This window comes from Nelumbo lutea, chromosome 1, assembly GCF_056320005.1.
Source record: "Nelumbo lutea isolate HS-2025 chromosome 1, American lotus-T2T, whole genome shotgun sequence".
NCBI classification, from domain to species: Eukaryota; Viridiplantae; Streptophyta; class Magnoliopsida; order Proteales; family Nelumbonaceae; genus Nelumbo; species Nelumbo lutea.
Window position 1 is genome coordinate 162526322 of NC_142684.1, and position 17290 is coordinate 162543611.

The 17290-nt window shown below is 43.4% G+C and overlaps 1 protein-coding gene across 1 annotated transcript; it reads right to left on the reverse strand.

The window, feature by feature from the left end:
* Positions 1–14292: 14292 nt before the first annotated feature.
* LOC148878811 (cocosin 1-like) lies at positions 14293–16577 on the reverse strand. Its single transcript, XM_088960194.1, has 4 exons — positions 16177–16577; positions 15543–16054; positions 14986–15441; positions 14293–14851 (listed from the first exon to the last, which is right to left on the reverse strand). The coding sequence occupies exons 1-4, from the start codon at positions 16514–16516 to the stop codon at positions 14456–14458; spliced, it is 1704 nt and encodes a 567-aa protein (XP_088816320.1). The 5' UTR covers positions 16517–16577; the 3' UTR covers positions 14293–14455.
* Between the last annotated feature and the right edge of the window lie 713 nt (positions 16578–17290).

Consider the following 17290-nt stretch of genomic DNA (forward strand, 5'->3'; position numbering starts at 1 on the left):
ACCTGGTGGTAGGTTGAGACTACTGCTCAAAGGGAATGTAGATAGGTCAACCCAAGATGGCGTTATATGGTGAGGGGTTATGACCACTAGGAAATCGTGATCAAACCAAACCAAGATGGGCATCGATCTCGATACAATTGGAACCCTCACCCGGCCTAAGGGTCGGACTACCTCCCTACTAAAGCCAACCAAGGGTATGTTGGATGGTTGTATATCCTTCTTACCGAGCTCCATCCGCTCAAACGCTTCCTAGAATATTATGTCGGCCAGCTCCCTAAGTCGACCAGAATTCTTTATCCTCAAAATCATTTTTTGTTAATTTTACTACCAAGGCATCATCGTGTGGGTACTGTATGCTGCAAGTATCTTCTTCTATGAAGTATACCACTTCTTCTATATGGGGGTGCTTCGATGGGTTATTACTATCATGCTCAAGATCTCGGACCGAGCTTCTAACAGCCGAAGTCATGCATCCTACTACAATCGACCCTTCATGATAATGTTAATTACTCCATGCACGGGCCACTCTCTTGGTCGTGCATCTCGAGGAGGCTGGTCTCTTTCTTGCTCCCTGCTCATCTGAGGTGCCTCTTTGTGCTACTCAGCAGGTTGAACTATTTGTTCTCTTTTGATAAATTGTCTCAAATATTTGCGACAGATCAACTCATCAATCTTGTCTTTCAGGTTTCTACAGTTTTCAGTGTCATGACCTATGTCATGATGAAAATGACAATATTTAGTTGGGTTTCTGTTTACTGGGTCGCACTTTATCCTGAATGGCCATTTTACATATTTAGTTGTTTTTATATGCATTAAAATTTCGCCCATTTTTTGCATTTAGGGTAGTAAAGTTTATGTTTTGCATAGGCGGGGTTTTGAATCGTCAGCCTGATCCCGAACTCCGATGGGGAGACTTGCTCTTTTTCCTTGGCAACTTACTTCGCCTACTGTGGGGTAACCGACTTCACTTTGGTGACTTACTCCTTCGCTGTTGTTTATTGCTTGCTGCTTCTTCTTCTACTCGCTTTCTCTTCTCGGATAGCTCTAACCGGGATCCCAATACCTCTTCCGCCTTTGTGAACTTATCTACTTCAGTGAGGAACTTTCTCCATAAAAGTTGGAGGGGTCAACTCGATCTCCCAACACAAGTCAGGATGGCGGACACCGTTGGTCCAACCAATCAGACCAAGCCAATGACTACTGACGCCATCACAATCCTTGTTTGTGTAAACATCTAATCCACTACGCTTCTAAAACATGTTGGCCCGATCAACAACCTGTCAACCTAAATTGGTAGAACCGCTCAGCGGGCCAATTATCGGATCTTATATTATCTTAGTGTAAAAAACTTAAACACATCCTTAGGTTTTGGTTAACTAAATTAACATACCCTAAGTTTTGCAAATGTACTAGACATACCATATGGATTGACACCAGCAGACTTAAATATACCCTCTATTTCAAAAATGTTAGTAACAGTTAATTATGAAGTTATATGTGGCCTATTTATTTTTTTAAAACCCTATTTTACCCTTGTCAACTCTATTAAAAACCAGCAATTTCTACAAATTGTTCTGAGTTGGAAAACAGAGATCGCCGCCACCTGTTCAACGAATTGTATCAATGGACCAAGTCCATAAAAATCCTCTCCAGCCAACACACCAACTCATCCCAATATGCTAGGTTGCGTAGTTTGGCCCAACATCTCCTTCTACAAGTGCAGCATAGACAAAGGACCACCTTCCCCCATGTGCCTGGGATCCTTCCCTTTAGGCACACCCAGCCCACATCCTAGACCACCCTTGCCCTGCTTACCCACCAGTAAACCCCACTGTTTGAAAAAATGCCACAATGAGGCCAGCAACAAAATCCAGGAAATTAAAGCTGATTACCTATGTATGTGTTTTGAATGGATTGCAACGAAATGATGCAACCATGCTGGGCCAACCCCGGCATTGCTTACCCACACACAGAACTACTGAAGAATCAACTAATAAAATTGAAACAAAATTGGACAGCTAAAAGAGAGTTTCCTATATTTATTACCCAAAGCAAGTTATAAAAACTCTTAATACAAGGTTCAAGAGTTCAAGCATCTATGAATACCAACTTCTTTGCCTATAAAGCTTTATTATTCTTGAAATAACTCTCCTTTATGGCTATTATTTTACATTACAGAAAACCTTCCGTTGGATTCAAAATTTGGTGCCAAGACACACGTTTCCTCTCTGCTGTACTTTAACCTCCTTGCTTATTTACATTTACCAGGACCTCTTCTGGCATGGCCCGAATGGCAGAAGTCCTTCCAACAAGTGGACTTCTCACTGCATTGTCACTGGTCTTAATCGAAACCCATTCAAATCCATGGTCTCCTGCTGCAACTTGCAGCGGCAGCCGTTTCTTCTATCTCTCTCTCTCTCTCTCTCTCCCCCTTGTCTTCCCGTCACTGCTGCTGCAAGTTGCAGCAGTGGTGGTTCTCTCTCACTCTCTCTCCCCTATCTTCCCGTCACTGCCGCTGCAACTTGCAGCGGCGAAGGTTCCCTCTCTCTCTCTCTCTCTCTCTCTCTCTCTCTCTCTCATGTCTTCCCGCCACCACTGCTGCAAGTTGCAACGGTGGCAGTTCCTTCTCTCTCTCCCTCTCTCCCCTGTCTTCCCGCCACCATTGCTGCAAGTTGCAACGGTGGCGGTTCCTTGTATCTATCCCTCTCCCTCCTATCTTCTTGTCACTGCCACCGCCGCTGCAAGTTGCAAAAGCGGTTCGGTGAGTAGAAATAATAATATTATTATTAATTATAAATTATTTTTTATTAATTATTAATTATTTTAATATTTTTATTAAACATTAATTATTTTTAATTTTTATTAATTAAGAATTATTAATATTTAATAATTATTTTTTATTAAACTTTACTAATTATTAATTATTTCTATTAAATTGTAATTTTTAATGATTTCATTATTTTTAAAAAAATTATTTTATTTTTATTTGTGTAAATTATTAATTATTAATTATTTTAATATTTTTATAGTCATTAATTTTTTTAATTTTAATCGCTTCATTTATTAGTTAGTAATTATTAATTATTAATTTATTATTTTTATTTGTATTATTTTAATGTTATTTTGAGGTTAAAATTTATTTTTTATGAGATGATGTAAATTGAACTCAACATTTACAAATAGTATATTCTATGGGTAAAATAGTAAAATCAGTAAATTTCATATGGTAATAGGTTGATCCAATACAAACAAACTTATGGACTCAGAGTCTCTAAAAAGTAAAAAAACATTTGTGCCTCTTTTCAGATTTCAGAACTTTTAATATCTTTTTAACTTTTCAGATCTGAATTTTCAGATTTATCAAACGCCACCTAAGAAGGAGTTTGAAAATTCTTTTTGTGTGATCTTTTGGACTTTTCAAAGTTTGGACAACCGAAATTTGGTCTTTTTCTTATTACCAATGAAAGAATAAGAATCCAAAAGGACATATGCCCTAAAAAGCTCATGAAAGCCTAAAATGGAAAAACATCTGAAAGCTTCAACCTTTCTACACCTAAAATCTTTTACTTAACAGCTTTGTAGACCATGGTAGACAAGGAACCAAATGATTTAGATGCCTAGAGACACGACCCCAAAATCATATTACATCTTATTTAGACTGTTGGACGATCTTCCTAAAAATACTTGCTATAAAAATCATTTTAAATTCTAAATATCTTTTAATCTGTCGATGATCCAACCAATCAGACCAAACCAATGACTACTGACCCAACACAATCCTTGTTTCTGTAAACATTTAATCCACTATGTTTCAAAAAGAAATGACTATTATCTTAGGGTAAAAGACTTAAACATATCCTGGGTTTTGGTTAATTAACTTAACATACCCTGAGTTTTTCAAATAGACTATACATACCATATGGATTGACACTGGTAGACTTAAATATACGCTCTATTTCAAAAATGTGAATAACAGTTAAATATGAAGTTATTTGGCCTATTTATTTTTTTAAAAACCCCATTTTTTTAATCTAATTTGTAGATTAAATTTCATGGGTATGTGATTATTTGATTACACAACTTTCACATGCCTGCATTTTTTTTCTTTTTTCATTTTTTTGTAAAATAGTGTTCTGAAATTTAAAAATTTGACCATTAAAGATCATAGTTTATCCTTTTTCACTTTTACAAGGTTCCTCACGAGAAACTTACAAAACTTCCTATAAACTTATTAATGGGAGTTTGCTTTCTTAAATACATAGGAGAAAGGTTCAAAATATCGATACAGGCTGGTAAACAGGCAAGGGCGTATCAGTATTTACATTTGCTCGCTTTTTTTTTTTTACTTTTTCTTTAAAACTAGTTCAAAGGGGTCGGTTTACCCCTTAAACTAGGCCAAACCCTGAAACACCCCCTATAAGGGCTTGCCGAGAAGTCCCCGATACAATACATATTAACCAATACGTATGCCCTGATATGTTGCGATATTTTGATCATTGCCTAGGAGATAGAGAATGGAGCCATGCACGTGTGTGCATGTATGTGCCATAATGAAATGCTTTAGAGCCACACACTTCGCTTGATCTAGATCATTCATGTTTAATGTTTTAATCTAATAGTTAAGAGCTAACTATGTGTGATCATAGGATTTATCCCCTTTTAAATAGTCAATAACGGGTAATTGATAAACAGTAGTCACTTGAATTCAAAATTTTGATTATGTATATTACTTTCCTCCTCTCATAAAATTTTCAAAGTAATTCTTTAGAATGTATAAAATGGAGCACGTCAAAATATTTTCATTTATATTTTTTTTTTTTTGCATTTCTCTCTCTCAATCTAAATTACTATACTATCTTGTAGAAGCTTTCTTTGGAGGTTCATTGACCTCATTACTTGCAGTTTCTAATTGAGCCTTTGTATTTTGACAATATTTCTTTTAAAGGTAAGGTAAAATTTATTAAAAAAGAATGTATACAAGAGGTATACAAAAATAGAAACTTTGCAGAAGCCCAAAACAAACCACTTACAACCCGCACCCAGAGCTCAAGGGCCACAAAACAACACAACATGCACCAGTGAGGAGATCTGAAACCAAACTCCTCATCCTACACTAACAAATTAAAGCCTAAGAGACCTCCAAAAGAAGAAAGAGCAAACAGACCCTCAATTTAACAGCCCAAGCTATTTCTTCCTCTACCTCTTCTACCCCTTCCCCTGATGTTATGGGCTCTGCGAGGAGGACTAACAACCGGTAGATCATAACATTCCCTCAATAGTTTGGACCTCCTACTTCCGACCGGCAGAACTGACAGTGTAGAAGACACGTCTGACCGAGAACTTTCTGTCTCCAAATATAACTCCGGTTCCGAATTCCTTGCAAACTGAAGGTTATGATCCTTTACATCACGGACGAAAGGGAGCTGATCCAATCTCGCAACTGAGGCCCTTGCTCCACAAAGAAGGATACCCCTAGAAGCTTCCCAAAATACAAAAAATTCTCCACTTGACTTTCAACGATTTCCCGCTCCACACAACCCTCTTTCTTGTGTGAAATCATCCCAGCCTCCCACACCATGACCTCCTTCGGGTTGGAATTGCCTCTCTCCAAGGGAGGGCTAAGTGGCCCTTCTCCGCTAAACTCAGGCCTGGGTGAAGATTTAAGGCGAGTAAACAAGCCATTCGTTGTTTGCAGAGGGTTCTTAATTCCCTCCAACCTTTGCCAAACTGAGTTGAGAGGAACGACTACGTACGGGGAGTAAGACGCCATGGGCTTTACCAATGAAGCGGCCAAGTCCAGCCCATCATTAACTTAGCTTTCAGTCGAGTTAATGGGCGTAATTGAGTTGACCCATAAAGATCTACCTGCGCCCCAACTCGAATAAATATTCACTCCCACCCGCCCTCCTGCAAAGAGCAGGAATCTCTTAAATTTTGAGACGCCCGCCGAACGCTGGGCTGTGAAGAACATCTCTAATTTCTCCAACGACTGGTCCTCCATTGAAACCAACTCCATCGTCGCGCTTGTCAAAGTCTGCATCGCAACGTCCTTCCCTCCGCTACGAACGGACTCTAATGATCGATCCTTGCAACAGCGTCCCCCGGCGCCGGCAACCCCTACAAATCTTCCACTGTCTCTTCTCTTACCCCTGTCACTAGAGGTTGACGAGGCTTCCTTCTTTTCCTTCATTTGCGGTGTTCACTGATGGGAAAGATCACAGAACCATGTTCCAGTGGAAGCCCACCCCTCTCTCTCTCTTTGCTAGCAATCCGATTTCAGAAGGTCTGGTTTATTAAATAAAGGGGGAGTAGTCGACCTAAGGTTCCACTCCTTTTTTTGCATGCCAAGTGATGGAGGGTGATTTGACCCGACCTCCTAAGAAGGCGACCGTCTATGGGATCGCTTCAAAAAGCCTTCGTCTAATTTCTACAACTTTCTCTAAGAACTCAGCAATCATGGCTTCCTCTAGCAATGTCGGACGTGGTGCCGACAAGAACACTTCTAGGGAACAACCTCAACTCCCCACTGTCTGCATTGGACAGTTCACCGTCCCCCTCTCTGTGGACAGAGTTCCCAGCTTGAATGTGCCTCACACAGTGGCACCTGTGAACGCTCCACTCCCTTCCACGGTTGGAGCCTGAACCTTCCATTGTTCCCCTAGTGACCAACCTCCACTCCTTTCCACAATGGCACATATGCAAGTTCAAATGCAACAGTTCCAGCAGTTTCAACTCTACCAGCAGCAAGTGTTGCAACAAGTTTCTCAGTACTAGTACCAATAGCAATTCCCTTTATTGCCTCAGGCCCAGCAGCCGCTTCCTCCTCGGCACCCGGCCACAAAGCAAGCCAAGCCCTCTCGTAGGAGCGGACGTCCTCGCAGGGGAGAGGCCTCTCAAGCCCAGAATCCTTCCAAGAGCCAAGCCTCATCCCACGGCAGGAAGGAGAGGCCAGCCACCCCCGCCTCGCAACCTGTAGGCAAGTCAGGGGCATCCCAGCCGGTCAAGCCCGCATCACCCCAGCACTCTCAGTTCGAGCGCCCACTCGCAAAAAACCAGTTTGAGGCCTAGCCACAGACTACAGGCAGGGCCCTTCGGTTCACAGCTATCATCAGCAATCCGAATCCATTGAGCTCGGTAATACTGAAGCAAGTAGCACCAATGCCGAGTCGATGAAGCAACAGCAAAGGCACCGACGAGCTCGCCAAACTGCTACCTGCATCCTGCCGGAGCTCAGGGGTAAGGAGGAAGTAAGCTCAGGTGAAGTAAAAGCTACCCGTCCCCTTTCAGTTCCTTACCCTCTGTTGCCAGAACTTCTTGTTGTTCCTATGACAAAGGACTTCAAGCCCCATCCTCTGGATTCTTCATTCCGAATGACCATGTGGATGCCTTCGAGTCCCAGATGCACCTGGCAAGGGCTAGTGAATCCTATATGTGTGTGGCTTTCTCCACCACCTTCAAAGGAGTGGTCCGCACAATGTACCGGAACCTTGAGCCCGGATCGATAAGAAGCTTGGCGCAATTCGTGCAAGTCTTCACTTCCCATTTTTTCACCACCAAGAGGTGCCCAAGAACTCAGGAGAGCCTCCTTGGCATAGTTCAGAAGATAGAAAAAGAAGAGCAGCAACCAACCTCAAAGATCCGTCGCCTCTACGTCCTCGTCATCCTCTAGAGAGTCAAGCTCCTCCTCCTCCGCCAAGTTCGTTGTCTCTAGATCCAGACCCTTCATCGTTATACCCTCAAGGTTGAGCCTGGAGAACTTCTTCCGGACCAGCCAACGGTAGAGTTTGAATCCAGAACGGTAGGAGCTCGAGCCATACTCCACCTAGAGGTCGTGGTATTCCTGAGAGTCCTTGAAGTCCCACACTGCCTTAGCTCACTCAGCCTCCACCATGGCGTCGAAGTTCCGAGTCTGATCCTGAAGCTCGGACCCCAAGTCCTGGACCTACTGGCGAAGAAGTTGCCTCTCTACTGCCACCCTCGACGACTCCTCCCGGTAGGGAGTGCTCTCCTCACACAGCTGGGCGATCTGCGCTAACTAGTCCTGGACGAGTAGATCCTAGGCCTCGCTCCCCGTTCAAGCCTGAAGGACTTCACCTTGCCCTAGTCGAGCTCGCCCTAGAGCTTCTACACGGTTGACCTCTGAGCAAGAGCATCATCAGAGTGAATGTTGGTCTGGAGGGCCATGGCGTGGATGGCGGAGTTCACGTGCCAACAAAAAGTCGATGTCAAAATAGAAAAAAGAAGAAAAAAGAGAGGAAAAGAAAGAAAGCTGCCACTTACCACCATGTAGTGGGCTAAGGCCAGCCTAGCGAGCTGCTTAGGGTCCATCCCTCCTCGCTGGCGACCTCCTCATGGGAGACCGCCTTCTGACTCCTTCGCGAAGCCACGGTGAAGTCGGTGATGCTTTCCCACCCACCGGTAGGGAATCGCGGGAAAGCGAAGGGGTGGGACTGCTCAGATGGAGGGTACTGCCCTTGCGCTGGGACCTCGCATTCTTCTACGCCACCCTCCATGGCTACTCCCGCGAATGGGACTGGTGGGACCTCAAGCGGTGGTGGAACGATGGCTGGATCAGCAGCCTCGAACTCAGCGCTCTCGGAAGTGGAAGCTCGGTCAGGGCACAACCTCTTCACCCTGCGCTTTTGGTTGCTTGATAGAAAGTGGCGCGCATCTACACCAGACATAGCTGCCAAAAATCACAAGGCATTAGTCCAGCTAAAAAAAAAGAAAAAAAAGGCATTGTGCGACCTAAAAGGCAACCTATTGGGGCTCAGGCCGGCCTGCGCAAGATTGTCCTCGGTCAAGTAATTCGACCAATGGAAGCCAACCGATGCACAGGATTGCAGCGTTTCCCGAACTTTTGGATCCAAGTCAGCCCCCGAATCCTGGATGGCGGCCCTCCAATGGGTTGGGAAGGGCCACCCTTCGGGGTTGTGAACTACAAAACAATCCCGCTTTCAAGTCGGGATCCTATTCGGCAACTCATGTAAGAGCTTGAGGCCGGGACGGGGAGAGAAGTAATAGGAACGCCTTTCTAGAGGCGCTTCGGTTGAAGCATTCTTGATAGAAAGAATGGTGGAGAAGATGTCAAGGTCAAGAGGAAGCTGGTCTATGGTAACACTAAAATGGTTTAAAACCTCCACTATCAAAGAATGCAGAGGAAGACAAAGGCCAGCGATGAGCTGTTCCTGGAATATCACAATCTCATCGTGACCGTGTTCCCAAGCGTAGTTACCGGATGGGAGATTGTAGATGAGGTTTCTGGGAAGGTTGAACTGAATAACCAAGGTCCTAAGTCTCTCCATCGACATGGAGGAAGGACCAACGTTGTCTGGCTCCCTACCCTGGGAAGTGGAAGTCGTCTCGCCGGAGGCCTCCCGAGCCTCCGGAGCCTGCCCCCAAGCTCCCCTTGAGCTCGAAGGAGCATCGTCTTGGTTACCGCCCCGAGGAAAGATGTTGTACGGATAACCAAACATGCTGACAAAGTGATAAGACTCACCAAGGAAAAGTTGAACCGAAAAGACGGTGTGAACAGGAGAAGAGCTTGAGCAGCTAGATGAAGGCATGACCTCAAAATCCCAAAGCAAGGCAAGTTGGCGTAAAGGAAATGATGCCTGGGGCCCTCCTATTTATAGCCACAGTGTCCACGAATCGACGGCTCAGATCAAGGTGAATCTGACGGTTTGCAGTCAAGCTGACTGCACGTCTTCTGAAGCCAAAATGTGACTAGCTGCACGTCTTCCATAATTAAGGTAATGCTGGTTGCACGTCTTCCAGAACTGAGAGCCATTTTGGCGCGTTTTTTGGCATTCAAAAAGTCTAGAAATCGCCTGACATCCTCATGTGTATTTAATGCAATCAGTCAATCAAATTTGAATTTCGGGTCAAATCCACCCGTCACACTCCATGAACTCCTCGCGCTAAAGTATAATCCTCAGCCCGAGGTGGGGGGAAATTGATGGAGGGTGATTTGACCCGACCTCCTAAGAAGGTGACACGTGGACATGACTCAGCATAAGCAACAGCTCAGCATGATAGTCGGACTGTGACTCAGTAACGAGCTCATTAAGATCCTCGCAAGACAGCTCGCTACATTACAGCTCGCCACGGAACGAGCTTGCTATAACACGAGCTTAAGGACCCCAGTATGTTGAAAGGGAATACTCCAAGTCTATCCCAACTCGCAAGCTCGGATAACCAGCTCGCTCCAATACTTAGGCAAGAGGACTGCCCCCAAAGGCAACCTCAGGCGGAACCACCTCGGGATACCTCCAGGAGCTCGCTATTAGATAGCTCGCTACAAGGCAGCTCGCTACTAAGCGATGCGGCTTTTTCAGGAAGCTTCTTATCTGACAAGATCGTACCCGTCAGACTGCACCACGTCTCCTGACTGACGGTGCAGTCCCTGCCAGACCAGCAGACTGCACCCACGTCTCTCGACAGGTGGTGGTGTGTCTGTCCTTTCTAGGTCGGGTCTCTCATCCGATTGGGCAGTACTCTACAACGGTTACCTGTGCAGCCCTGGCACAAAACGGCTGCGCCAGAGGGCCAGTGGCGGTTACACCCGATTTGACAAGAACATCTGTATTTATAGACCCTAATGCCGAAGGGGCGAAGGTAACTGAACTTTAACTGATCAAGCGCGACCTGCACTCTTAGCTCTCTCTGCATTCCATACAACTCTCTCAAGTGTTCTAACTTAAGCATCGGATTATTCCAACCGGACAAATCCCCCAGGAATCCTTCACCTTGCTCTTCTCAGGTACCGTTCACCGCCAGCTAGGAGCCAGACGTCTACCGAATTGGAGTGCCCGGATTGTACATCATCACCAAGGTTCGGCTAAACACCGGGGCTCAAGAAGTACCTAGTACCTTCCACTTCCTATTCAACACACTTGGGAATGTCATAGACCGCCCTACTCCAAACGATAAGACGGAAGGCCTCAAGGTTTTTCCAAGCTAGATTATCCGGATCCGAAGCAATAAAGCCGCCCAATGCATTTCCTATCTCCTTGAAGACCGTTGGACACGAGACAAAGAGGGGAACGCCAAATACCCTAATCCACCACTTACCATAACTTCCTCTTCGCCTTTCCGAACACCCTTCTTGAGTCCAGTGATATAAGTAAACCGCATCCCGTGGAAGGTTTGACCTCGGGAGTGGATAGCACCGCAAGCATTTTTTTCGGAGGCAAAAATTAAAAGTCATTTACTCCCCTCAAGGACAAATGCCCTTGGTAATTATATTTGTGTGATCTTTTGGACTTTTCAAAGGATGGACGATCAAAATTTGGTCTTTTTCTAATTACCAATGCAAGAATAGGAAGCTAAAAGGACATATGACCATGGTAAACTAGGACCAAATGATCTACATCCCTAGAGACACGACCCCAAAATCATATTATATCTTATTTAGACTGTTGTAGGATCTTCCTAAAAAGACTTGTTATTCAAATCTTTTTAAATCCTATATATCTTTTCATCTGTCGACGATCCAACCAACCAGACCAAACCAATGACTACTGAACCCATCACAATCATTGTTTGTGTAAACATCTAATCCACTATGCTCCTAAAACCTGTTGGCCCGATCAACAACCTGTCAACCTAATTGGTAGAACCGCTCAGCGGGCCAGTTATCAAGTCTTGTATTATGTTAGGGTAAAAGACTTAAAACAAATCATGGGTTTTGGTTAACTAACTTAACATACCTTGAGTTTTGCAAATGGACTATACCTACCATATGGATTGACACCAAATGACTTCGATATACCCTCTACTTCAAATTAATAACAGTTAAATATGAAGTTATGTGGCCTATTTATTTTTTTTAAAACCCCATTTTACCCTTCTCAACCCTATAAAAAACCAGCAATTTCTACAAATTGTTCTGGATTGGAAAGTACAGATAGCCGCCACCTGTTTAACGAATTGTATCAATGGACCAAGTCCATAAAAATCCTCTCCAACCCACACACCAACTCATGCCGATATGCTAGGTTGCGTAGCTTGGCCCAACATCTACTTCCCCAATTGCAGCATAAGCAAAAGACCCCATCCCCCTTGAGTTGTGTATGCCATCCTTCCACTTAGGCCACCCAGTGTTAGACAGTTTTGTATGCCCTTAGCTTCAATCAAAATGATGTACTTTATGAATTTATTGTAAATGAATAAAAGTGCATATTTGATTCATATTCCCTTGGTATGTTTCTGTGTAATACCCTTAAACTGGACACTTAATGAGACTCGTGTTAGTTTAGAATGTTCACAGCCAGTGGGTCGGTCTGGGGAGACCTATCCTGACAAGGCTGACATTGTGGTGCCACCAAGTCAGTTGGGGTGGCTTGTCTCAGCTACCGAGGTGAGACCCTACGCACATACAGTATGGGATTAATTGAATCTTTGAACTAGACCAGATTTCCAGTATTGCCCTAGACCTTGGAGATTGATGGGCAAAGCTGGAAAGTTACACCCGACCCCTATACTCGATTGTGATACTGCACTAGGTGTCGGATTGGGCTGTCTTTGATGTACCAATCAGTGAGATCCTTAACGGGGGTCAAAAACCTAGGTATGTTGGGACAGTCTGAGAATTCATCTGAGTGGGTGATCATAGTGACAGGATCAGCCCCTTTGTCGGACAAAGGTAATGATCGGGGATGCACTCTCACTGATGGAAACCAAGACTGCTAGCAGCCGATTTCAATGGTTGAAATTTGTTTTGCAAAATATATTTTATGAGATATAAAAGTATATATATTATGGTTTCGAAATGATTTGCAAAAGGTTTTAATTCCCGGGATCCATACTTGAGAGAGTGCAACACTGTTCCTTGCAGCTGAGGTAGAGGTCTTCTCTTGTCGGGCAGTGTATGATCATTATGGGCTGAGAGGTTAAGTGTAAGGCCATTGAGGATAACACCTGATGGGCTAATCTTGCATCTGCCCACAGTCCCTGGGTGTTACAAGGTGGCTTGGCCCAGGGACCATTTAGGGTAAGTGTTGGGCTCATAGAGCCCATCTGATGAGTTTCAGGGGGTGCATTGTCCATAACAGTATATTCGGCCAGGCCTTGTAATAAAGGCTGGGCTGAACCCATGTGGCTGATGTGTAGATCAATGTTTGGGTCCCACGCCATACAAGGAAGCCCAACAGGGCAGCAGTTTGGAAGGCTAAATGAATACATAACCCTAAGCCCATTTCGAACTAGGCCTTAAGCCCATTTCGAACTGGGCTAATCTGATTAGTTTTTAAGGGGCGAATTCTGATATAAGATCAGCTGATAGGATTGGGCCCACACCCTATCCACTCAGAGAGTCCAAGATCTAAATGAGATTTAGATTTGGAAATTTTCTAATTAGATTAGGAACTGATTGATCTAATCTATAGATAAGATAAGGATTATCCCTTATCTTAAAGGGACTTCTAATCCAGATATGATTTGGGTTAGTAACTCCTAATGGGATTAGGAGCTGATCCCTTTAAGTCTATAAAAGGAAGAGGGGGCGGCAGCCTTTAGACACAACATCCAACAGACACAATCTAGTCTTTAGAGCTGAGATCACAGAGGAGAGAATTCTGTACCATGCAAATTCTCTCTAACCGCCTCCTCCTGCAGCCGCCGCCTATAGCAGTTCGATCTCCATTGCTTGGGAGAAATCAAGATTGGATCTTGATTCCAATCTTTTGCAGAAAAGATTGGTAGGAGTTGTATTCACAAGTCGTCCAGGTGATTCTTAGGAAGAATCAAGTTCTTAGGAAGGACACTGCTGATTCTGCTCCACCCTGCACTGCGTCGTATTCAGTGGGAGCAGTTTTTGGTTTCTACCTTGGGCGTGAACACCTCCATTGAGAGATATTATTTCCCTGTATCAGGTATTATCTCTCTCTCCTCCTTTTGGTTCGGATCTGGTTCAGTTTATGGTTCAAGAATGATCCTTGAAAATATGATTTTCTAAATAGGGAATTTGATTCCCAGTTGAAGGGAGAGAAAAAGTTTTGAAATTCACCCCCTTTATTCTTCAATCTTGGGCGTCCATGTGATGCATTTCCTATCCCTTCACCCAGCCCACATGCTAGACCACCCTTGCCCTGCTTACCCACCGGTAAACCCCACTGTTCGAAAAAATGCCTCAATGAGGCCAGCAACCAAATCCAGGAAATTAAAGCTGATTACTTAGGTATGTGTTTTGAATGGATTGCAATGAAATGATGCAACCATGCTAGGCCACCCCTGCATTGTTTACCCGCACACAGAACTACTCAAGAATCAACTAATAAAATTGAAACAAAATTGGACAGCCCAAAGAAAGTTTTCCCTTTATTTATTACCCAAAGCACGTTATAAAAACTCATAATACAAAGTTGAAGGGTTCAAGCATCTATAAATACGTACCAACTTCCGTGCCTATAAAGCTTTATTATTCTTGAAATAACTCTCCTTTATGGCTATTATTTTACATTACAGAAAACCTTCCGTTGGATTCATAATTTGGTGCTAAGACACACGTTTCCTCTCTGTTGTACTTTAACCTCCTTGCTTCTTCATTGGAAATCTGGTAAGCATTTACCAGGACCTCTTCTGGCATGGCCCGAATGGCAGAAGTCCTTCCAACAAGTGGACTTCTCACTGCATTGTCACTGGTCTTAATTGAAACCCATTCAAATCCATTGTCTCCTGCCTGTTTCACTACAGCAAAGTTTTGAGGAATGACGATTAGTTGGCCTTCACAAAGCTGTCCATCATAGGCAGTCTGACCAGAGTTTCCAACGATCTGAACCCGGGCTTCACCCCTAAGAACGTACATCACGCTGTGTGCGTTTACGTTCCAATGAGGAGACATTATCGCATTCTATATATACAAATCATGCATCAAAACCAATTTAGTACGTAAGTTCCATAAAGCACAAATACATGTAAAAGTAAATAATCATTCAATCAAACTATACCATACAAAAAACATGATTATGTTTATTAGAACCTAACCTTGTAGAGATGTCCTCTCTCAGCACTAAGTTCATAGAGGCCAAGAATAGGGAGGCTTTGGCTGTTAACGTTGCTCACTCGTCCCCCAAAAGGAGTGTATACATCGGAACTCGTGGCTTTCCCAATATTCTGTCTGAGCCTCATGTTGCAAAGAGTCTCCTCTAAACCATTTGCATTAGTTTCTTGTTGTCTTTCTTGCTCTTTACTCGATATTGGCTTTATCACCTGAAGTCCCCTTTCAACTTGGATGATTGGTCCCCTCTCGTCATTTTTCTTTTGTAGCTTTCTCACCGTCTCCTTTGTCACTCCAAAAGCCTGAGCTAATATCTTTGCATCAAAGCCACTAAAAACATTGTTCGAGCTCTCTTGCCCAACTTCCTCACTCTTGGATGACGAAGATCCTCTTCGTTGTTCTTCCTCTTGTTGTTCTTGTATGTTACCAGCAAGCCAGAAATTCTTTAGCAAGCATTTGAATAGAAAATCAGTCATTAGCCTTATTAGATTTTGCATTCATGCATAAAATAATTAAATGAATGCTAGTGAGTCAGCTTACTTACTCTCACTTTTGGATCAAGTTGGTTGAAATTATTACGGGTGTCAATGACGGCAATTGCAACAAGTGGCGTATCACCATCATTGTAGACCCAATAGGAAACTCCATTTGGCACCATTAGGATGTCTCCCTCCTTGAAGAATCTTGGTTGTTGGTAAAAGTCCTCGGATCTATGGCTTCTACAGTGTTGATCCTCGGATTTTCGGCTTGTGCTACTTTGATGTTCTGATTGTTGACTTTTGCTTCCTTGGCTTCTGCTCTCAGATTTATGTCTTCTACTGTCTTGATCCTCTGATTGTTGGCCTCTGCTGTATTGTTCCCCAGATTTTTGTCTTCTACTGTCTTGATCCTCCGATTGTTGACTTTTACCACCTTGATCCTTTGATCTTTGACTGCTACTGCCTTCATCCTCTGATCTTTGGCTTCTACAACCTTCTTCCTCGGATTGTTCATCTTGCTGGAATAATTGGAACGTTTCAGGGCAACCGGGGATTGATAATCCTAAAACTCCCCTACCTGTACGTGGATTTCAAGCACGTAAGTCATAGCACAAGTTTAATTGAATGGTATATGATAATATAACCTGCATAGACCACAATAAGTTAGTAGCAATGCAGAAAGGGATTCAGTGAACTAGCCTTGGACAATGTAGAGGATCCTAGGTTGATTGTGATAGACAGGTAAGGAGAGGCCCTTGGGCTGGATAGTAACCCGATAAGCTGCAATCCCAGCACACCTGAACTGTTCATTGTTGTCGTCCCAGATTTCAAATTGGCCAGCCTCGGCTTCAATTCTACGAGATGGTTCAAGGGCATCAAGGTTATTGATCTGGCACTCACTTTGTTTTCCTCGAGACTGGTGATCAGGCCGAGTATTCCAACCTTGGCCTTGGTGAGAATTGTATGGCCTAACAGCTTGGCAGCCATGAAACAGAATAAAGAGACAGATACCAAGAGAAAGCAGACATGATTTAGCCATGATTTATTGAAACAGGTGAAGAGAGAATTTGCACTACCAAGCCGTGGTGAAGCGGCGAATAGAATGATCAGGTATTTATAGAGAAGATGGGTGCATTAGAGGTTGACACCTGAGTAATGCCCTTCAGCCACCATTCACATTGCATGGTTCTACCTTGTCATTTTGGCGAACACATGCCTGCATTGATCGCTTTGTACGTCAAACATGTGTAAATATATAATTGGACCACTTTTTGTGTCCATTGATATTTAATTAATGACAAGATAAAATCTCTCACTCTTGGCCATGTTTAGTTAATTCATCAGTCTTGGCCATGACCCAAAATGTCTTTGATAATCAAAGACACGTACCACCAGGACCATCCAAGAAAAACAGAAATATATACATAGTATCTCATATAACCTAACCTAGCAAGTATAAGCAGAGGCCTCTACTTTTTCATGCAGAAAAGACACAGAAGAGAAGAGAAAGAACAAATGATTTATTTGGAACAGAATGGCCAAATCGTAAAGATTTGGTAGCCATGCAATGTGAATGGTGACACATATGCGTTTGTATCTGTCCAGCTCTTGGGCCGCCCAAAGCCCCACCAACCATAATAATGATTTAGTTACACTATTACCAAGAAATCAATGCAAGTTCCAAATGTATGTAATAAGGAAATTAATGTTTAGAGTGAAGTGGACAAGTATGTTTTGGTAGACTTATTTTCAATTTTGGTCAGGCCAGGTCGTGATTCATTAATTTAAACCGAAAAATAGTTGCAATCTATAA